This window comes from Nothoprocta perdicaria, unplaced genomic scaffold (assembly GCF_003342845.1).
Source record: "Nothoprocta perdicaria isolate Ctin4 unplaced genomic scaffold, notPer1 scaffold_2, whole genome shotgun sequence".
NCBI lineage: Eukaryota > Metazoa > Chordata > Aves > Tinamiformes > Tinamidae > Nothoprocta > Nothoprocta perdicaria.
Window position 1 is genome coordinate 1,799,616 of NW_020455204.1, and position 23,077 is coordinate 1,822,692.

Sequence of the window (23,077 nt, forward strand, 5' to 3'; positions counted from 1 at the left end):
GGTACCTTAGAATGAATTTGACAGGCTTTAAGAAAGTTAGAATACAACTTTGACTGTTGCCACTGTGGAAGAAGCGGTTGGGGTTTATAATGAAATTTGTATTTGCTGCATATTTGCCTAGTTCTTTGTACTTCAGTCACCTCTCTGCTCAGGTGTTCCTGTCTGAACTTTCCACCCCATGGAGCTGTTTGGGCACCATATTTTTTAATAGAGTTGAAACACCTGCTATTCTTCCATGGTATACAAAGACTAAACAATGTACTTTGACCTTAGCTATTAGTTTTAACAGTGAGGACAATGTTCCTAGTAAAGATTTTAAATTGGTCTGTTATAGGGAAAAGGTAAAGTCTTAAGCCACTTAGGCAAACTGATTTAAGTCCAGTGTCTTCAGACATGTGGCTGTCAGCTTATTTCTTCATAAGTAACACTTTCTTATTTAAGACTGGTTGCTTTTCTAGAATTGGCCTAGGTTTTTACTCTTCATTTCTTTTCTATTCCTTCTGTACCAAACCAAAGACAGACACTGCAAGAATGTTTCTGCAGTCTTAAAAAAAATAGCCATGTCTGATGTTTCAGAGTGGTAAAAAAAGAATCAGTTGGAAAAACCCCAGCTTGGACTGGAATTTGAGCAAATGGCAGTCTTTACTATTTGAGAGAGAGCTTGGAAAATTCATCTCTGCTTGCTGATGGTTTGATGCGATTACTTCAGGAGGAGCCGAGCGTTTTTGGTACAGGCCAGAAGGAGAGTAGCATCTAGTGGCCATAAGGAAGAATGGCAGCCAAGGAGTAGGATAGTCCAAAGTTGTAAAACATTTTTTTACCTTTTTTTCTTTTTTTTTGTCTTCCTGAAAGACTGGTTTAAAACACTATATTTTTGTTATGTATTCCTAACCAAAACTTGTGTGGTAGTTGCTTTACTGCCAATACCCTTTTCAGTAGTGGCCCGAAGAGCAGCGGCTTGGAAATAATCTGCAGCCTGGAGGTAGAGTGTAGGACGTGGAGTTCTTGGGGTCTTCCATATCTGCTATTAGAGACAGAAAAGTGCATCTTAGTAGTAATGTCACTTATGCTCATCAGACTTTGATAGTCGTTTCATCAGTCTGTGAATATATTATGTCCAAGCTCTTAAATATGGAGAATTTAATTGCAGGTTTATGTATCTTAAAACATTGCTTAGAAGAATTGTTTTTCAGCTGAAATATCCTCCAAAAGAGCAGTAAAAGCTTTTCTTTAGTGAACTGTTACTTTCAATGCTAAAGTATAAGAAAATCTAACTTTCCCTTTGGTGGCAGAGCTTGCTGCTGAACGAAGGTGATGACAACACTGCTGGAAAACTGATGGAATGTTATTGGGTCAAGAATTAGCAGAAAAGAGGCCTCACAGTTAGGAGAAAGAGGCTCTCCGAGTGAGCTGGTGATTTTTATGGGCAATTAACGTGAATTAACTGTGTGGTGCCGTGAGCTGCCATGGCCATTGGGGCACTGGTCCTGCAGGCTCTCGCAGCCATGGCAAGACACAGCAGAACCTCTCATGAAACATGCCTTTCACACAGGTAAAAGGGACTTTTTAAGTATAACGTATTGTGTGTATGGAGGCCAGGAAACGCTGGAGCGAGTGGGGCGTTTCGTGTGGGCACTGAGGCGTGTGGGGATGGCGCGAGGCGCTAGATGGCGCCCCTGCTCCGCCTCACGGTGCCCTGCGCGCCTAAAATGTCCCTCCATCCTGCATACGCACACCTAAAAATACATATATGCATACCAGCCGAGTAGACCAACTGCCCGCCAGCGATAAGCTCAAAAGCAGCCTTGATAAGAAAGCTGTCTGTGCCTTGGGGTGTTTGACCCCCGAGTGCCGCTTCCTACAGGAGGAAGCTGTTGGTGAGACAGCTCTATTTATGTGCATGTGGTTGTCCCAGGGTAGCGTTTCCTCTGCTGTGTGTGGAGATGCTGTCCTAGACCAAGGCAAACCAAGGGAACTGGTGTAAAAACTGGCAATGCCTGCTCTGGGTGTCCCTGAGTTAGGAATAACTGCTTCAGGATTGATTGTTAAGGATTTCCATGGCTTGAGTTACAAAACAACCATGGGTGTCTGAAAGCAATATCTTAATTTCAATGTTATTTGTTTTTTTTAAAAGAAAATGCATATTGATACTGATTTTTATTTTATACTAATTCTATCTGCTAGTTCTAAATAGAAGACACTACAGAATTGACCTGAAATTCAGGTGCTACCCCATTAAAATAGCCCCCTCCACAGCCAAAGCTGATAGTCTGTTTTCCATAACTTATTTTGTGACCTTTCAGAAAGCAAGGAGTTGTCAAACTGTGATTTCGATTAATATTCTTTAGTGAAATAGAGACGTAATTGAATCTTGCAGTGAAATGCAAGCATCTGGCTGGTTTGTGCACTTGCCAGCTTTGATTATCCAGTTCATCCATCCAAGCGGCTCCCTTGCTCTTCGGTTGCCCCTGAACAATAGACACCGTCCCGTCCATCCTCATCTTTCTGTCTTGTCTGACATCCTTAAAAGCAGGAGCCCAGATAACTTTCCAATTAGAGTGAAAACTGGGGTGGGCAGCAGCCTCTGCAGGTGAAATGGGACCGATGGGTGTTGAGATGAGTGTGAGGAGGAGAAGGAGGAAGGACAGATACCACAACGCAGGTGTGTAGACAGCAGCTGCCTGCGTACGTGTTTTATCTGCCTCAGTTTTCAGGCTGTAATAGGCAGACACAATGTGAGAAACAATTTAGACTGCAGGAGATGAAGTCACTGATTACAGTCTTAATTTAGATTTCAGGTTCGTTTCAGTCACTGCTCAGTAGGTTTTTCCTTTTTTTTTTTTTTTTTTCATCTGTATGGATTGGGGGTGGAGAGAAGACCGTTTCAAGAATGGCTATAAAATGCTCTGTATTGTTTATAGTAAGTGTAGAGTATTCAGGCCATTGTGTTTTACTTCAAAGCATAAATACACTAAAAGTTAATGGTGCATTTCATATCTCACAAAAGCTCCGAACAATGGCATTACACAAGCTTTGACTCTGGATGCATTTTGAGTTTCTGGTTTGTGGTTATTTTTAGATGAGCCATAGCTTGTCTGGGCTTGTAAAAGAAACTGGTATTTTTAAAAGCAACATTTTCTTTTAACTCATTTTAAAAAGAGAATGGTCAAATGGTCATCTGCTATAGCTTGTTTCCAACTGCTACTGGAAGCGCTTTTGGGTGTGTTGAGCTGCTGTCGGTGTTTTTTGCCCAAGTTTAAAGAAAAATAAAGGTCATGGGTGTGAAAGGCTCTAATACCTTGGACTTAAGCTGGCATCGCCATTACGTTTTGTCCAACCAAGTTGTGTGTGCAACCAAGCTGAGATGAGATGAAAAGTAGATGAAAAGTGGAGGACGGCTCTGCTTCAGCTTTGTGGTAGCGTGCAATCTGAGCAGTCTGCAGTTCAGGTTTATCTTCCAGGCTTAACCATCAGTTGGATGTGTCTTATAAAATGTGCAGTCTTGGAAGAGGGAGATAAAAGTAGACCTATCTTTCTAGCTGTAGTGTTTCAAGTTTTCCAGGCCTGAAAGGTTATCATGTTTGCAGGCCGACTGAGGTTTGTATCTTACTTGTAAAGAAACCAGCTGTGGCATTAAAAGGCTTTGTAGCTGGGCTGTTGAAGCAAAGCTTGAATTTCTTCAAATGGAAATACTGCAAGCAATTCCACAACTGAGGACCAGAAACATGCAAACACTTACGAGCATAACGGAGGCAAAAGAGTGTACACGTTGGCACATAGGTTTTTTGATTTTTTTTTAACGCCGTAAGTATATTTAGGTACCTGCAGTCTTCTTGTAATAAAAACATTGCTAATATGAACTTTTTTTCCCCACAATTCTTGAAACAATAAACTTGAGCTGAAAAATACAATTAAGCACAATAGGCTATACCTAGGAGCAGGTATGTAATTCTTACTGTTTTGACATACCTGCACAATGCTATAGAAATCAAACATCCCTAAGATGCAGGGATTGGTGGCATGATAAGCTAATTAGAAATTTATTCTTGCCCCTTTGTAGAGCTGCTGACACAATTAGGGGACCCTTTCTCTTTCATGGTATCACCTTACTGAGTGCTTGTGCTTTTACATTAAGTACAGCCTATTTCAGCTTCGGATAGGGGTGTGAGGCCCGAGAATGGAAGGGTTATGAGCACGAGTGTGAAGGAAGAACTGTGAGGGCTTCTTGTCAGCAGCTTTGTGACGAAGGAGTATGAACCAAAAGGTTTGATGTAGCTCCAACTTTAAATATAAAGAGGGAAGCCCTCTAAACACCAGTTTTTAAGATCGTTCCATGTTACTTGTGTAAACTGTTTTCATGCTTTTTCTTTTTTCTCGTTGCTTTGCCAAGTTGCAGTTATGTTTGGATTGAGAAGAGACTGGGATTTATCTCAGTTCTGAGTTAGCTTACGCTGATTTTTTTCCCCCACTCAATGTAGAAATATGTATGTATTGACATGTTTGGTTAGGTAACTTCTGATCATATCATTTTTCCCTGGATGTCTTCGGATTACAAAAATAATATATTCTCTGAGTTTGCTTTTTAAAAGACCTACCTACTCTTTTTGTTTCTGTGTGAATAAATAGATGCCTGACTTGCATGAGATTTGACTTTTTTTTACAGATACCGTTAAAAAACTTCAGGACCAAAAGCATGACATGGAAAGAGAAATAAAGAATCTTCACAGGAGACTCCGGGTAGGTTAAAACGTGAAAGCCAGAGTATCAATACATAGTATGTTGGAATGTCTTAAGACCTTCATGTTAAATTGTATAAAGGTAATTTGGAATGTTGATAAAGCTAATAATTAATCACTTTGAGAGAATAATGACATTTTGGAATATCTTTATAAAATACAGAGACTAAAGAATTTTTGCAAGAATTTTTGCAACTGTCCCAGAAATACAGCACTGGGCTTGGGAGTAATCGCTTTGGTGTCTTCTGATGTATAGCTTCATATGCATGTTTTTCCTCCACTATAAACATTTCCTGAATTTTCAGAAATGAAGGTTAAGATCTAATTATTTCCAGCAGAGCTTTTTCACTATAACTTGGCATTAAGCACAAGCTAACTTAGAGATGAGTGCCTTTATCACTCCTGTAAATTGCTTCCTGTAACAGTGTAGGAACACTATGAATAATAGGGATAACAATTTTTTTTTTTTAAGCCTCAGAGTTGTTGCTGCTGCTGTCTATAATTTTTTGTTTGCTTGTAGGAGGAGTCGGCAGAATGGCGTCAATTCCAAGCTGATCTGCAGACTGCTGTGGTTATAGCAAATGATATAAAATCTGAGGCCCAGGAAGAGATAGGAGACCTAAAGCGTAGATTACATGAAGCTCAGGAGAAAAATGAGAAGCTCACTAAAGAGTTGGAGGAAATCAAGTCACGCAAGTATGCAAAAGACTGCAGGGATTTCATCTCTTCTCTGGTCGTGGGGGGTACCATTTTGGAAATTCAATGTTTTGACTATTTTTGTGGCCCTGGAAATTCATAAATTCTTTCACTGTGAGGTTCCATATCTCAACTAGCTGCTTTATGTAGACTTTGAGGAATTAACTGGAAAGAAGTGCTTAAATAGATGCAAAAACAGCACATATATGTATGTGTGTTTGTATCTGTTTATTTATATTGTCTGCTATCCCTCGAGTTATATGGAGTTTGGCACTCCTACCAGACCAAGTTGAAGGGGAGTGTTTTTTCCAAATAGCAGCTGGACATGCTTTAGTTTGTCTTGCTATGAAAAGCAAGCAGTGTTAGTTTTCCTGTACCACCACAATTATTATTTGCTGCCAAGGCTTTTGTTGGAGCGAAAAATCTAGCTGCTTTTCTCTGCATTGGAAGAGATCTTCTTGGATTCTACATATATCTTGTATGTTTCCACTGATAACTTTTTTTCTGGGAATAATTAGACGTGCCTTGTATATAAATTATTAAAAAAACACATGTCAAATTATAATGTATTGTAAGTAGAGCTCGGTGACAGAGTTATGTAAAAACTGCATCTTACATTTTTCAGAAAAATGCAAGGCTTTAATCCATAAATTAAGAGCATATTGCACGTTAGCATTTGAAGCCTGACTGCTCTGTGTCTAGGGTCTGAGTAGGTGTTTAACTTCCAACAATTACAGCAGTGATATTTGTGATGTATATATTAAAGTCTCATGTTGATGGCCATTTTATAGGTTACGCTTAGCCTAGAGACCAGTTAGGTATGCGATTATGCAGATTATGTAATTTGGGAAAAACTTAATGGTAGAGACAGAGGAAAGAAGGGAGAGCAGACCAGTTGCACAGAAAATGAGCTGACTGGCTGCGTGATGTGGGTTAAGACCCACTAGCTGAAGTAAAGTCACCAGTATATAGCTACTGTGCTAGAGGGAAGTATCTTTTAGTGTCAGAAGTAAAAATAAGGCAATAGTTTGTTAGTGCAGACTGTCGAAAATAGGTTTTCCCATCAATTCTTGTATTGCAAATGGCACTGAGTACAATAGTCACCATAAATATTCTCTTCTAAAATTCTATTTTTTGTTGTTGTTGTTTGGAAACTATGGTTTAAACTCTGCCTAAAGAGGTATGTCAAAATATATTCTTAACTCCGTGACATTGTTTTCTACTTATGCAAGCAGGGAAGAAAAGTCTTTCTGAGCTGATTGTTTTCAAATGAAGTGGCTCTGTCCTTTGTCTTCAAATTTTCAGACAACACCATACATGCTTATGTGTATATTTGAGGGATGGGCAGAAATTAAGCTTTAAATTGAGTATTGATTTGATAGATTTTTCACTGGTGCTTCAAGTCTCTTGCTGATAAATAATAAGAGTTTACAGTTGTAATTTAGGCAAGTAATCTATTGCTAAATTACCATGGAAGGAAAACCAGGTTAATATAATGGATTGATTAGACCATAAATTTTGAGATTGGCTTGAGCTTTGTGCTCAATTTTTAACACTTTCTGTGTCTCAAATGATTTAAGTGGATTACAAATGGATTTCAGGCAAGAAGAAGAACGTGGTCGAGTATACAATTACATGAATGCCGTAGAGAGAGATCTGGCAGCTCTGAGACAGGGAATGGGGCTGAGTCGCAGATCGTCTACTTCCTCAGAGCCAACTCCTACTGTAAAAACACTCATCAAGTCATTTGACAGTGCCTCCCAAGGTAATTATTTTTATTATATGAAGTAGCTCTATGGAGCTACTGATGACACTTATACTTTACTAGTTTATCCAATTCAAAGGTAAGTTGCGTTATTGCGCTTTTATGATATAAGTAATGACTGATACAAACCAACTTGAACTGCACTGCGCAACAGGTCTTTCACAATGATTAAGTGCAAACATCTTATTTTGCCATTTTTTCCCTTTCCTGTCACGTTGCCAATGACTCATGTGCTAGACAGTGATTCAGTGCTCCCTGATATTAGAAACACATAGAACTCATACGCAGTCTTCCCATTAAGATGCTGAACTTGACGTGCCAAATGAAGCAATCTAGAAGCCATGCAATAGCCAGAGCCAAATTCTTTTAATAACTGAAGAATGCTCAAGAATGTGGAGCTAATGAAATTAAATGAGGTCCAACCTGTGTTGCCTATTAAAAGAAATAAGGTACCACTGTTGAGGCAGTGGACTTGAATTATCTATTTCTGAAAGAGGGTGCTGCTGCTAAAGGTGAGCTGGATAAGGAATCCACATAATTACCCTGAAATAGGGAACACGTAGGTTTTATTTTTGATTGTGCATGATGGCTTCTACGAATTATTTCTGTAGCTGAATTATTTCCTTTCCCAAGCCTTTTGACTTTGCAGTTTATTTACAGTAATGTCAAAGTAGGTCTGGGATATGGGACACAATGAGGCTTTTTGAAAAATGGTATTTTGTAATCCCAAAGTTTTAGGGACTGTTTTATGCAACAGTAGACCTGTAGTGCCTCTAAATAAGAGTAATCTGTAAGCACCTGTGGACTTCGGAAGAAAGGGGCTGATGATACAGGATACTGTTCTCCTGTGCACCCAGTAGCCTCTTACTGTTGTCTCTAATTGTCTGGAGATCAGAGAACCAATAATGACATTATTTACATCTTTTCACATAATCATATCGTGCGCTTTAGCCTTGTCTAGCCCCAGTAAACTTCAAAATGTTTTTACCGTGAGTGATGCATATTCTAGACAAGATGAATGTAGTCAGAGGACTGGCTGTGTAAGCATTATTATAAATGCTTAGACTCTGCATTTAGTTACTAATTGAAGTTCTGGGAGTTATTTTCTAGGAAAAGTAGTGATGTAAAATACATGGAGAGGGTTTGCTGTATAGAAGTCTTCGTGTCCCTTCAAAACAACACACTGCTTATGAGTCCTCCTTGTGTTTCAACTAGTTCCAAGTCCTGCTGCTGCCACAATTCCTCGCACTCCTCTGAGTCCAAGCCCCATGAAAACTCCCCCAGCTGCTGCTGTGTCCCCCATGCAGGTAGGTGTCTTGTGATTGCCCTTAATCCTACTTTTGAGAAGAGGAGCTTGTGAAACTGGAGGTGGTAAACAAAACAAAATATACAAACAGTGGTTGTTTTTTTAGGGAGATAATATAGTCTCAAGTAAGTAGTTGTTCAGTGTGACAAAAGTGCATCTTCCCATTGACACTTTAAAGAATGTATTTGGACCATTTTGTTGGAAAAATGTAAAATAATTCTCTATCAGTGTTCAGTCTGTATCTCTGCTTTCCTACTCCCCTCATCTCTGCTGCACATAAAGATGCCTCTTCAAGCACTAATTTTCTTCAGAGGTATTACTGTTATTTAGGTGTATGTTATTGCCTGTCCTTTTACTGTAATGTCTCTTTTTTAGCATTGTAGACAAGGGAAAGTTACCAAATATTTAATTCATAAATTCACTGTGAATCATAAATTGACATAATTTTCTACATCATTATTTCTATCCTTACTATTCTTGTGCTTCTGAGAAATATGGGAAGAAAACTTTATCTACATTCCTTAGTTTTAGAGTAGCTGTTTTTGAGTCCTAAATCCTGGCACAGAAAAGGCAGTAACACTCTGGGTAGTGGGCTAAGATCTGTGTATAACCTATGAGCAATCTTCAGTATAAATGCATCGCCTGTTACGTGGGCTTTTGGTATCAGACCTGACTGGAGAGGGATGAAATCATCATAAATTGATTAACTTAATGCATTTTGTACTGACTTGAGAGAGCTTGAGCCAGCTCTTGATCATACTGAGTGTTTTATCCTGTCTCTTCTGTAGTATTGTCTCATTTCTCCATCTGTTGCAGAAGTCTGGATATGCTAGGGCTACATCAGCAGCACAGTCTTGCTCTTTTTCTAAAAAAAAAAAAAAAAAAAAAATTATTATTGCTGCTTATACTACATATGCTATGTGAAAGTTAATTTGGGCAAAAGCCAGTGCATTTAAGGACAAAGGACATGCAAAGAAAAAATAAAATAATGGATGTTTTATTCTTTAGTAATACTAGTAATTCTTCTGTTACCTTCAATATGTTGCAAATGAGCAGTGTCAAAATTTGATTTTTACCGTAAGTCACTGTATTTCAATAACGAGTCCTTTCCATGTGAACTGAGGAATCTATATCAATTATTGTTTTTTAATACCTTAGAATATCTGAAATAAAGTGACCATTTTGTTGCATCAGCTAGTATAGATTTATTCACTTGACAGTCAATTTCATGAGGAAAGCACATAACTTTAAAGGCAACATGGAGGATTTAAATGCTTTTTTTTATGAAAATTTCTACTGTTTTCTCGCGTCCGGTCACCTGTGCCAGCATTTGCTGCACTAGTTGGTATGACTGCCCTGACACATGTTTGTTTCCATCAATCTGTCTTTATGTGTCTGTTTATTTTGGTGCTTTAGTAGAAGGTTCACTAAGCACTAATAGATGGATGCCTGTTAGCTGGAAACATTTCCTGAAACACAGAGGAGAGGGCATGGAAACGAACACTGTTCCTGTTGCCTTTTGGTGATGGGTTTTCTTGTAATTCTCTAGAAAGCAGTTTTGTGACCTCCGTTATATAAATTGTGTTTAAAGAATATTTTGTGCTCAAGAGAGAAGGGATTCACATTTGAAAACAATTTTCATCCTCTGCTTTCTTTCATTTTAATGCTACTACTTGGATTTCTTCAGTGCTGTTTTATTAAATCTATATATATATATATTTTTCCCTTTTGATTTTGCAATTGAGACACAAGTTTAAAAAGTTGCCATGTGAACTGATTCATCATCTCCCCCTTTATGGATGTCATCACTGGTCTAAAACCCTTAGGAAAGGTTTGTGTTGCCGCACTTATTTAGCATTAATTTGAGTTGCTCTTAAATGCTGTCACAGAGAGGGTATTGGTTTAAGTGGGCACTTAGGAAGATGGCACAATTTTGGCCTTCTGATGAGATGTCTTGGTTGCCAAAGTGATGCTCATGTACAGGGACTTGCTTCCAAGTACGAATGCTTCTGCGTGTGCCCTCTGAGTTACCCCTGTCGGCTTCATGTCCTTGCTGGGCTCTGACATGAATTCCCCTCAGGCTTATGAGTCCGTACTTTTATTTTTTAAGTAATATGTGTATGCACAAGAAGTTTTTTTTTTTTTTTGGCAACTGAAAATACCAAATAAAACAGAACACCCTTCTGGCATCAGGTTCAAGGCAGTATTGGAACAGAGCAGTTATTTACCTGAGCTTACTGATATTGCAGAACAGTCTAGGAGTGGGATTATGAAAAGAATTTCCAGAAAACCACTTTATTCAGCCCAAAGCCACTAAGCTTAGTTCCATTGCGTGTGGCCAAAAAGCCGATCCTGTAGAGCAATGCAAGGACAAGCAACCCGATCTACTGCTTTTGCCAAGTGCTTTTGGTTTCTGTTTTGTGGTTGGGGAACTTCCTGAGGTAAAAGTGGTTTCAGACTCATTGCTCGCTCTACAGCCTCCCTTTCAATCTATATAAACCTTAGGCTCTGAACAATTTGCTGTCAAAGACTCACACCTCTTATCAACCTAATGTGTGAAGAACTAAGTCTGCCTCTTCTAAAATTGCTGTCTGTAGTTGTGCTGGTGTAAACATCTTATTGAAGGGCTTGGAGCAGAGTCGTTGGGAATAGAAACCCCGCTGGGAGATGAAGGTCATGGTTTCCTTCCATAGCCAAGAGCAGGTACCACAAACATTAAGAGTCAGAAGAAATATTGAGAGCTTAAAGGATTTTTTCATTCTGTCTCAAATTCGAAGTTTTGAGTGTTTCTTTTCTTGTATTTGTTTTCACCCGCCTGCCTCTTGCTCCTCTGCAGCCTGGTAGTGCTCCTGTATTCCAGGATTCTGACATTCAGCTGATAATTCATATTATAAAAGAAGCCGTTCAGAAAAGAGCAATAGCTACCTGGCAGAAACTTTGTCTTCATAGTAGGAATGGCTGTGAGAAAGTAACAGATGAGGGTTTAGCAGCCTTATTTTTATCTGTTACTGTAATTACATTATAAAGAGACTTTTATATCCCTCTTCAACTTAGTGAGATTAGGCTCTAGCCAAAGACAAAATTGGTTTGTTCCTCATAATTGAAAATGATGGCTTCTCAGTATTAATACTTTCAGATTTTAGTTTTAAGAACTTCTGAATCAAAAACATCTAGAAGAGACCTTGGCTGTAAAATACTGTTCTACCATGTCTTTTACATGCAAATAATTTAAAGAATAGAGATAAAACTCAGATTTTTTTTAAGGTAAAGCGTACATCTGTTCTTGAGGAACAGCTCTAAACCTACACACCATTTAATTCAAGTCTGAACCATTTTCATTGTAAATCTTATCCAGAAGGCCAGACTTAAGGTTTCCAGGACTTTCTTTTGCTGGACGTCAGTGCCGACAAGAAGGCAGTGAACATATAAGACCCACAACCCAGATTGCAAAGCATCTTTACTAAATTTGGCCCTATTGGTAGCTTCCACCAAAGGCACTTGACTCTTCAGAACTCTTAATCCTGTTATATTTAGCATTGAGGATTTGGAGGACAGGCCTGGTATGTAGCAATTAAGCTCGTTTTTGAATGTATTTCTAGTTGAGAGGAACAAAAAGCTGCCAAAAATAGATTCATAGTATGCATATATACTTGATTCCACATCATATGCATCCTCTTTTGTAAGTAACATAAGAAGGGCCTCCCTACAAATTCATCAAAAACTCAAGCAGAAATATTTCTCAAGCTTTCTAAAATGCTTCAGGAAATATTATTCCCCCAAAGAGACTTGTGCAATGCTACTGTATAAATATTGTAAATTGGGACTTCAGAAACATATTAGCTTGTTCATTTTCCTTGAGTTTTCTGAGTACTGATCACTGTTATTAATATTAATCCTTACGGTGGAATTAGTAGGATATTTAGTAAGAACTAGCAATAACACAATGAAGTCCAGAGTATCAACATAAGCAAAAGCCAGAAAAGCAAACACAGTTTTATAGCAAGGAGGCAAGAGTGGCAGCAAGTTATCAGCTGGGTAATACCGTCACTTTCTGGCAATATCCGTAAAGGATGTTTGTTTTCAAATGATACACGGAAGTTAGGAAAGTGATAAGGCTGTTTAGTTGTCCACACTGTGCCTGCTTTTTATGTACCTTTGTTTCCTGCCTGAAATTCTATCTTTGTAATGACGATCACAAAGCGAGCCAGAATGAAATGTTTTTCTTTCAAGCACATTATCTTCCTCTATTGTGATCCTGTTTCCTTTTTCTTTTTATATATATTTTGAAACAAAGACTCACTTTGATTTGGTCCTTTATTAAAAAAAAGAACAGTAATAATGAAGAGGCTTTTTCGTAAGTAGGTGAAATGAACTTTAAAGGTAAGGCAAATCTGAAATATCAGTTCAAGAAACCATTGCAGGCAGTGGTTGTGTGGCTTATTACAGTCACATTTATGTGCACATTTAATCTTTGTATTGTCCATGCAGACTTTATGATACACTAAAGTGATGAAATATTTTATGCCTTTATCTTTTTTTGGAAGCCTGACTCTTAGTTGCAGACAGTTGTTTTCTCTAATTGATTTCTAGCACAAAAGCATAATTCTAATTTGGCTCTAAGCTATAAATAAGTAGCCCTGTCATGCTGAGATGTTACAAAGCATATACTGCATATACTGCAAACTTTTTATCATATTTTTGGATAAGCCTGTCTTGCCTACGTGATTTGACTTGAGAAACATGTGACTTGTATTATCTTATGTAGATAAGGCTCATTTAACCTTCTCTTCTAATCTTGGTCCAGACAGAGGGCTGCAAGAGTTCTCAGGATACATACATTACTGGAGGGATTATGTGATTAAATATAGGATAATAGAAAGGATGGGTAATAAAAAAGGCAGCCTGTTTGCTCTAGGCTCTTTGAAGTGATAATTTTCCAGAAATAAGTTTGTTGTCTTTGAGTCTTCAGTGATTGTGCACGAGTTTCATGAGGTGCAAGGGTGATTATTGAAACGTGTGGTTCATTAGGGTGCAAATAAAATCTGTTTGTGTTGCACAGTGACTACTGAATTGTCATGTACAAGGTAGTTGTATCTGAATCATATATATATATCGTATACATATGAATGCAGATACATACACACTTCAAGCTACTAGACGTATTGCTAAGAAGAAATTTACATAAAGCTTAAAACAAATAGGAAGATAACTTATATAGTAGTGCTAGCAATAATCTAAAGTCAAATGAGATGTTTGCCATTCAGAATGGGAGGGAAAGCCTTCATTAAACAGTCTCTATTTGAACAGTACAGTGAAAAAAATAAATGAGTTTAATAATGTGAGCAAATAAAAATTAACATAATCTTTTGATACTCTGAATTAAGAACACTTTTTTTAGCAGGATTTTTCTTAGTGATGAGTAGTGGTGCTACCAACAGCCAATATCCTTATATTCTATCCAGGAAGAGGCATGAAGTTGTAAAGGGACATGTTAATGTTGAAAAACGAGCAGTAAGAGTTTGACTATGTGTAGGGGATGTATAGGTTAAATAATTGCATTGTGCTTAACTAGAACAGGTTTGTACAAACAAAACATGAATCAAGGTGAAAATTAACACAAAAACGGCATCTGGTTTCAATTAAAGGCGTGTAACTTCACAGTGTTTGTTTGCAACATGGGTTCGTGAAACAGGTTTTTAAGAAGAAGTTTAAAGAAAAGATTACATCAATTTATGAGGGAGCCTATCTATATCTGCATAATGTAGATATATTTGTGTAGATATACATTCATAAGCTAAAAAGCAACATAGAAGCAGGACAAGTTTGACTATATTGACTGTATGTTTTTAACGTTCCTTTGTTTTTAGTTCTTTTAGGTTACTAATGACATATTTTATCAGAACGTATAGAATTTATTCTATAAGTCATTGTTTTGCTGATTTTACCTTCAAGTTAAGTGACATAAGTGCTTTTTTGTTTCAGAGGCATTCCATAAGTGGACCAATCTCGGCTTCTAAACCCCTTGCTACTTTGACAGACAAAAGACCAAGCTATGCTGAAATCCCTGTTCAAGGTATTCATTCTATTTATTTAGATTTTTCTAGTAAATATAAATACTTTTTTTGGTATTTGATATCATTTAATATCCAAAACATTACCATTTAATAGATCTTTTAAATTTAACATAGTTTAATTTCAAAATGAGCAACATAAGTTTTGATTTGTGTTTCGTCACATATGGTGGCTTGCCAGAAAGATGCTTTTTGGATCTTCAATGAAGCCATCATAGCATCCAGAGGACTCTCCCTTTTGGCAGTTATTAATGTTAGCATAAACTGAGATCCCTCACAAAAGCAGTGCAAGATGACGTTTGGGGCATGTCTTGCTACTGTTTTCCACAACTAAAAGATGCAAATCTCTCAGGTTATATTATGCATTGTGTAATGGGATTTTTTGTTTGTGCTTTTTTTTTCTGCTTCCTCCCCATATACACACGCTGCCTCCCCACTGAAACAAGGATGATGGATAACATCATATTGCATGTCAATAAGAAAATGTAAACTTATATAAAATCTGCAGGAAGTGGATCAAAAATTGCATGGAATTTAAGTGACTGTTGATTTATCTGTTTCCCAATATTTCCATGTTCTGTGAATCTTGTTTTGTCTCTCAAAGCACTGCTCACAATGTGCTCTTCCTGTAAGAATGAATAGCTATCAGGTGTTGGGTGTAGCTCTCTGATTTATGCCTGTTTTAGGTTTTTTTGTAGATGTTTCTCAAGATAATCCCCATATGACTCCAGCCTTTCTATTTCCTCTGTTTGGTATTCCTGAAGTCTGATGATTTCTCAAGTTTTTTTTTGTAGCACTTCATAATAGTCTGTATGTGCCAGATTTCCTTCTTGCTTTTTTTTGAATGCATATTGAAGTTATTTGTTCAATGCAGCTGGAGTTTTAATTTTAGAATACTTTGATATTTTTAGGAATATTGAAATGCCTTTCCAAGAAGATAGTTTAGGATTCTTTAATTTTTGCAGAGTCTGTGGGTTGACACAAGCTTTAAGCACACAAAAAAGTGCTACGCTTTGTATAGTTTTTGTTTTCATTATAGTCAGTTAATGCAAGAGCAAGACTGACTTATGACATAAAGGATGCCAGAGAGAAATCCTGTTTACAACCATATACATTTTAAATGTAACTTTGTAGCAGTGATGTTTCCTATCTGTCATGTTCTAATGAATTGGGTCTCAAGATTTCATTTTATTTTTAATCTCATTGTTCATTTTCCATATTTTTGTGTTCAGGTAACTATCCTCCAAGCAATGTGCTATTTAAATCTTTTGTATATATTATAAATGTTTTATTTGAAGGAATATGTATTTTACAGGGTGACTCTTATTCACACAAAAAACCCTAATTTTGATATAATGTTACAGAAAATGGAGCTTTGCTGTAGCTGCATGTTAGGCATTTGGCAGGAGGCAGTGGAACTGATCTTTCTCTGCAATATGTGAAAACACTCTTATACTGTCAATTCATGAGCAAGATTTAAAAAAAAAAAAAAAGACAAAAACACATGGGATGAAATCATCTGCTTTTCCAATCACCAGTGTGAATGACACATGCAATATTTTTGGCAGTATACTAAACAGGAATCCTTCGGAAGTCTTTTGGTTTAACAATTTTTAACAGACCAGGGAGAGTGGAGTAAAAAGAGATGCTTCAAGGGAAGATGGATTGAGGTCACGATGTTTGCATAGTGAACTGTGTTGGTAGTGGCAACTTTTAGGCACTCTTTCATGCAGATAAAAACATTTGTCACTGAAACAGATACACATTCAGTAGCTGTTAGATAGAGGTTCACGTACAAGCCACCAATATTTAGATTTTAAATTTCAAGGTTTTTTTTAATCTATTAGTGATATTTTCTTTTCTTTTTCCTTTGTCCAGAGCACTTGTTGAGAACATCTTCTACCAGCAGGCCAGCCTCTCTGCCAAGAGTACCTGCTATGGAAAGTGCCAAGTCTATTTCGGGTAATGTCACATTATCTAAACTTTTACTGAAAGTAGAGACTCTCTCATGTAACTGCTGTACATACAGATCTTTCTTTTTCAAGTGAGATTTTTTTTTTGTCTTCAAACCATCATGCCGTTGTCCAGAACTTTGAGTAATTTTAAGTCTTATTTCTTTTTTTTTCCCCACTTAGTTTCTCGAAGAAGTAGTGAAGAAATCAAGCGGGATATCAGCGCACCAGATGGAGCATCTCCAGCCTCTCTCATGACAATGGGTACCACCTCCCCACAGCTCTCACTGTCATCTTCTCCCACAGCATCAGTCACCCCTACCACCAGGAGTCGAATAAGGTAACATCTTTTTTGTACTATTTTAGAGTGTACTTTCTAGCTATCTAGCTGCATGTATCTAAAAGATCTAATAGCCCTCCTATTTTATTCACTTCTTTCATATCTAGAATATCTAATGAGCAGCTTCCTTGAGTGACAATTTCAGAGAACTTCACCACTACAAGTTTGAAGATTCCTATTGCTATCTTTCACACTGAAAGAAACCTACTGTTTCCTGCTTACTGTCCTGCTGCACTTTTTTTAATGGATGGCTCAAATGCCACCTATTGGCATCTATCAAATACTGCCATGTATTTCTTCCTAGGAGCATTGAAATGTGGATGCAAGGAGCTCTTGATCTGTAGTACAGTGAAGACTGGCAGAGCAAATTACAATATATAAGAAAAGATGTGGAAATCAATTTATTACAGATTCACTGATAGTTATCTTTATTTTTTTCAAATGAAAAACATTAAAAAAAAAAACTTTGAAAGAAGTGTTTGCCTATTTTATAACCAATAACTAAGCTCCTACCTAGGCATTTTTGAGAAACTGTTCAATACAGTTTCTTTAGAAATATGCATTAACTCATACAACGAGGCCACTAAAATTAACTATATATATATAATAAATATATATAGAAATATTTCTTCTTTCCTTTTCTTTTTTATCTAAATGTTAATTTCTGCAGCCTGGTACTTCCTTCCCTGATTTATTTTTTTGAGCACTAAAGATTTTTTTGGCAAGTGATTGATGTAAATTGACAGGGTTTCTTGTATTCTTTTCCTTATCTGTAAATACATAAAAATGACTAAAGTAGCTTGACAGATAGTGAACGAAATTACTTTGGGGGGTGAGTTGAACATTCTTGTTGGAAAGAAAAACCCATAGTACCCACTGTGATAGTAAATTAAGCTAGTTTTCTGTCTCTTCCTTTTTGAAACTCCACATCTCACTAATGTTGTGTACCAGGTGCGTGCTGCTCATATTCCAACTTGTTGTTTCAAGGTGACACTTGGAATCAGCCATGGGATGCGAAAGAGATACCATCAGTTTATTCTTTTGCTAAATACAAAATAAAGTCACTTGAGTCAGCTTCATGGTTCAAGCTGCAGCTTACTATGTTCTGAGGTGAATTTTCTGAACTCTTGGAAAAAATGTCATTGGGATTGAAAGACATAGGAAGAACCTTTAGTTTGAAGGGAGAGAACAGTTCGTTTGCCAGTGATAGCAATTCTCCAAAAAAATTTATATCATTTAAATTTCTCCAGGTATTTTAATGTGTTTTCAGTCAGTAGTACAGCTGCTTCTTTCTTTGAGCCACTGTGGTTTTAAGGTCTTGCAATCGTATTTCTCATGCAGAATGATTTTGCAAGCTACAAATTACGTTTCTTCTTGCTCCTTAGGGAAGAAAGGAAAGATCCCTTGTCTGCCCTAGCAAGAGAATATGGAGGATCCAAGAGAAATGCCTTACTGAAGTGGTGCCAGAAAAAAACAGAAGGCTATCAGGTAACTGCAGAGGTGGCTAACGTAACGTGCTCGTAGCTGCATGCCTGAGAATCTGCCAATGGCAGAGAGGCAGCTCCACACTTCACTGCATAGATTGCAATGGAACTGGCATGTACTGTACTCACTGCTTGGAACATATGCTACGAGTCCTAACCTCACATTCACTGCTACTTAGTCACTTTGCATGTTATTAATGTCTTTTTTTCTCCTTCTGAAGGGGGCAGCTGACCTGCTGTTGAGGCACTTTAGAACAGTAGCTTTAGAGATGGAAACTAATGTAAAATTAGCAATGTAAAGTTTTACATTTATATCTCTTCAATGCATTTGTGACCCTTTTTGGATGTAAAAGAGTTTTTTGTGGCTGCTTAACCAGTTTTATTTGGATCTTTCAGTATGATCCCATTTAATCGCTGTTTGGGGACAGCGCTTTGCACAGGCTGCCTTGTCTTGCATTTTGTACTTAGCTTTCTAAGGCAGGTCCCTGTTTTTCCATTTAGTCCAAATGTTATCAAAAGGTGAAAGAACTAACAAGATAACTATGCAGAGTCCTTCAGATTACACTATTTTTTCAAAAGAATAGTGGCTTCAGCAAACTAAACCAGGATGTTAATAGTCTGACCATGATGTATTTGTTTGGTTAGCTTGTACTGAAAGTATTTGGAATTCCCAACACAATCCTTAGTTTAAGAACTTTACTCTTTCCATGACTTGAGCCTCACAATGTAGGAGGAAGTTAAGAACAGCATAACAGGATGATCACCCATCCATAGGAAAAGCAGCAGCTTTTCTGTACAATGGACAGGCTTGTGGTATAAGCCCTCCCCCCTCTTCCTGTGGCACGTCTAATACTAAATTGTGCTATTTCTGAGAAGTTTCTTTGTGGAAGGAGCCTTTCTCCTTCTCCACCTTTTTAAAAAAGGCAGGATGTTGTATTTCTTCATAAGTCCTGGCAATCTGAGTGCAAAAATATTTTCCCCGTTATCTTGAAATGAAAGATGAACTTGATAGGAACTAGGAAAAATAATAGAAAATATTCCAAATCTTTGTTTCTAGATCTGTATAGAAGACCAAATTATTAGCTCTAGGACCACTGCATGCCTGCCTTTTGAAAGAGAAGACTAATAGTAGGAAGCTATATAAGGTTGGCTTTTAATTTTTTTCTTGGGATATCCTATTTTTAAATTGATTTATTTTTAATATGATCTCGTTGTGATTGAAGACCATATTAGATGTTCATTAAGAATAATTTTTATGCAACTTTTGAGGCTCTCAACAGCACTATCAAAACTCGGTGGAATCAAAGCAAGCATCACGATAATAAATTCTCCCTTCTTTGAATCCTGCTTCAAGAACCGTAGATCTCCCTACTACCTCTCCTGCACATATTGCCTTACCCCAGATCCTTCTAGTATCCTTATATTCCTCCACAATTCCCCTTTTATCCCCATCATCTCCCCTCATAAGTTCTGCTTTTCCCTTGTACCACTGTTGTCTTTTGGCTTCCATCTGCCAGAGCCAGCACGTGCTTTTCAGAGCTACCTGCAAGCTCATTGATCAGAGCCATCTTCTGCCTCTGAGCTCTCCATAAAACACTTATTTTTAAAAGTTCAGCTGTTGCTATAGAATGGTCACTGAATTAAAGCTTTTTTGGCACTGAATTAAACCATAAACACTGAATTAAAGCTTTATTTTTAATATAAAACATGCTTGCTCTTAGAATAATTTTAGCGCTCTCTTTATTTTGCATGTGATTGGAAAATAGCTCTGGTTTATGTATTATTAAGTGTAGCCAGATGCAAATATCGATTAAAAGATTGGTTTTAAGTATCCAGAATGATACGTGAGCTGCCAGTGGCTTAAATTGCTAAAAACAAAACATGATGTTGTTGGCTCACCATTAGTAATGTACATTAGGATATTACTGAAGACTGTTTTAGCATTGGAGAAGGGTGGTTTGCAGAACTAACAAGCATGTTAGTATTAACTTTTGACTTGACTCTGTAGACTGTTTTCTGTATTAACATAAAGCTAGTAAGTATAGTTATATTCAGGACTGTGCAAATCTCTAAGGTCTGAAAAAGCACAGTTGCTCTCAAAAGTTTTTTAAGGCATTTAGATAAATTAGGAGCAAATCCACACTGATTTTCATATGAACAGGTACAAAATACCTTAAATTTGCTCAAGTGCTGGCTTTGCTCAGGATCTGACATAGTCACTCAGAGCTCAGAGCCAAGTGGTGCATTTTCCAGAAGGAAAAGAATCCTGCTGGCTCCTCTAAAATATGTACAGTGTCATAAAACTGTCATAAATTCCAGATATCTTCAAAGCATAAAGCAATCCCATCCAGCTGTTGCGAAGCATTTACCCTAGCTGGAACACAACTACTTTCATTTTGATTAGACAACTAATAAAAGTCCAGAAAAGGATGTGAGCATGCATGTTTCATATTAATAAGGGGACCAGCAAACAGGATACACATATCCTTTATCGTTCTTATCTACAGGAATATTTCAATTTATTTTTCCATTGTTTGCCAGTGTTCTGAGAGATAATTTGCTTCCAGAAGCTTAACACACAGAAAAGTTACAAGATAGCTGCAAGAATAGACTGTATTTTACTTTTCTTTAAGCTTTCCACACCTCTTTTCTAGCTGCAGATACTCTGGAAGACATCAATAAGTTAGCCTTGCAGGAGAGGACTTCTAATTAGCAGAATGCTGCTTTTTCTGGAAAGACAACCAAAATTTTATCTGCTGTACAGATGAAAGCCATATCTTTTCATAAAACAAATCAAAAATTATTAACTACATAGTGGAAACAAAAAAAAAGAGGGTTTAGTGTTTTGTTAACCCTTTTATTTCAAATACTCCAGTGTTTGTTTAAATACTCCACCAAACACAGAATTTGGGGACACTACAGTGCTCCCTTGGCAATGGGATAATTACCTTTGAATTGATTGTGTGCATGGGGACAACTGATGAGAGCCCTAATTAAAACTTTTGACATGGATGTTGTTTGATCAGGAAGCTATAAAATTTGTAATAGGCTTGAACTTTAAAGAAGTTGGTGGATTATGTTTGATCAGCATGTTCACATTAACGTGGTGGCTATGGCCTCTTGTAAATGAATCTGTCTCGGTGAGAATTTGACTTTGAACACAGATTTGCTGTAAGGCTGAGTTATTTTGCATGAATTATGGTAGAAATAGGGGGGTTTGTTGCAATTGTTACTGCCGTAAGTAATGTAAAATTGCTAATAACTGTGTGTAATTGCAACTGTTCTTTGTTTATAAATGGCATTTGCGTTGGAAAGAGCACTGTCTCCATAAACCTGGAGAAGTGTCTGGTGGGGCAGGGTGGAAAAGCATTTTTTTAACTGAAATTCACTATAATTATAATATATTTCCACTTTCTGCCTTACAGAATGAGGACAAATCAAAACAAAAGACTAGATCTAATAAATAGAATATGTGGAAACATCAGCTATTTTGTATGCTTTAATCAAAAGCCAATTTTGCTTTTTTGGGGTGCCCTTCTCTCATGTTTCTTTTTCCTATTTACCCTCCATTTCATTCTAGAAATCAAGAAATGCTTTCCTTCGTACTTGCCTAGTAGATGTAGAATAACAAAGCTAAAAGTACAAGATTAATTTTTAAGCCAGTTCTTACACACAGATGTTTTTATGAACACTAAACTAGGCTGTATTGTAATCTAAGTGTTTCACTGAGCTAGAAGAAGTCCAGAGAGGCCAGGACTTGGTGCTTGGCCTGTGCTTAAACAGGGATCACAGCGTGGACCTGCCTGCTCTGGTGCTGCTGGATTCCTGGAGCAGCCAGGCTGCCAGAACTCCTCTCCTCATTTCAAGCTGTGGGGCTTTAGCCAAAAATCCTTAAGGAAAGACATACTTCCTTTTTCTGTTTGGATTGGATTCTGATGCAAGAGTCATGTCAACTTGTTGGACTTAATTATGACAAAATTTAGAAGAAATTATGAGGCTGTCATAATTTTGGAGTGCTTTAAATGTTAATGTCTGTGTTAATGTCTGAAGTATTTTTTTTCTTCCCGTTTGTGAAAATGGCTGTTGCTTGTGTGTGTGTGTGTTTTATTTTTGGCTAAATCCAAAAAATAACATGTCTTTGGTATGGAATGAAACATGAACAGTTTATATTTAAGGCTCTTGGTAGTTTATATTTGCCGTTTATTGCTTTCTCAGCAGCTGGGAATGAGGAGGCAGTAGTTGGGACTGCTAAGTCTATTCCACAAATACTTTTCCTTTATCACCTTCAGCCAAAATCCTCAGCAGAGTTAGCTTCAAGCCAGACTTTGCCAATTGGTGCATCCTGATTCAGTGGGGAGCAGGGAGCAGTTTGCAGTGATTGCAGGAATGTCACAATTGCCAGGACATGGGGCTGCACTGAGCAGACAAATACAGGGAGCTGGCAGTAATTTGCATGTGCTTTTTCTCAAGATTCAGAGTTAGGCTTCTGCTCTCTGGAGCCTCAAGCTGGGCAACGAGCAGAATCCAGTGCCATGTGAAAGGAGATGGCAGAGGCTTTAAGATTTGTTTCCTAAAAGATGGAGAGTGTGCTGTGCTCTATGGTCTGCAAGTTACAGGTGCCACCTTTGCTCCAACATGCGCTGATCCATTTGCTTTACAGGAATCCTTCTGGTGGGGATGGAGCCAACTGTGCCCAATATAAGAACCATTCCTGCCTAAGCCTGGTT

At 37.5% G+C, this 23,077-nt stretch overlaps 1 protein-coding gene across 2 annotated transcripts in view; it reads left to right on the forward strand.

Moving 5' to 3' along the window:
• The window catches only part of SPECC1L (sperm antigen with calponin homology and coiled-coil domains 1 like), a 48,326-nt gene that overhangs the window by 10,413 nt on the left and 14,836 nt on the right, over window positions 1-23,077 (forward strand). The window contains exons 5-13 of one of the 2 annotated variants that reach the window (XM_026037676.1): window positions 4,664-4,737; window positions 5,257-5,432; window positions 7,034-7,197; window positions 8,413-8,504; window positions 14,486-14,576; window positions 16,453-16,536; window positions 16,710-16,866; window positions 18,252-18,354; window positions 19,408-19,504. In XM_026037676.1, coding sequence (XP_025893461.1) covers window positions 4,664-4,737; window positions 5,257-5,432; window positions 7,034-7,197; window positions 8,413-8,504; window positions 14,486-14,576; window positions 16,453-16,536; window positions 16,710-16,866; window positions 18,252-18,354; window positions 19,408-19,476 — 1,010 coding nt within the window. In that variant the 3' untranslated portion in view covers window positions 19,477-19,504. Of the gene's footprint in view, window positions 1-4,663; window positions 4,738-5,256; window positions 5,433-7,033; window positions 7,198-8,412; window positions 8,505-14,485; window positions 14,577-16,452; window positions 16,537-16,709; window positions 16,867-18,251; window positions 18,355-19,407; window positions 19,505-23,077 lie in introns of those variants that run through there. The other variant, XM_026037675.1, reaches the window with a different exon arrangement.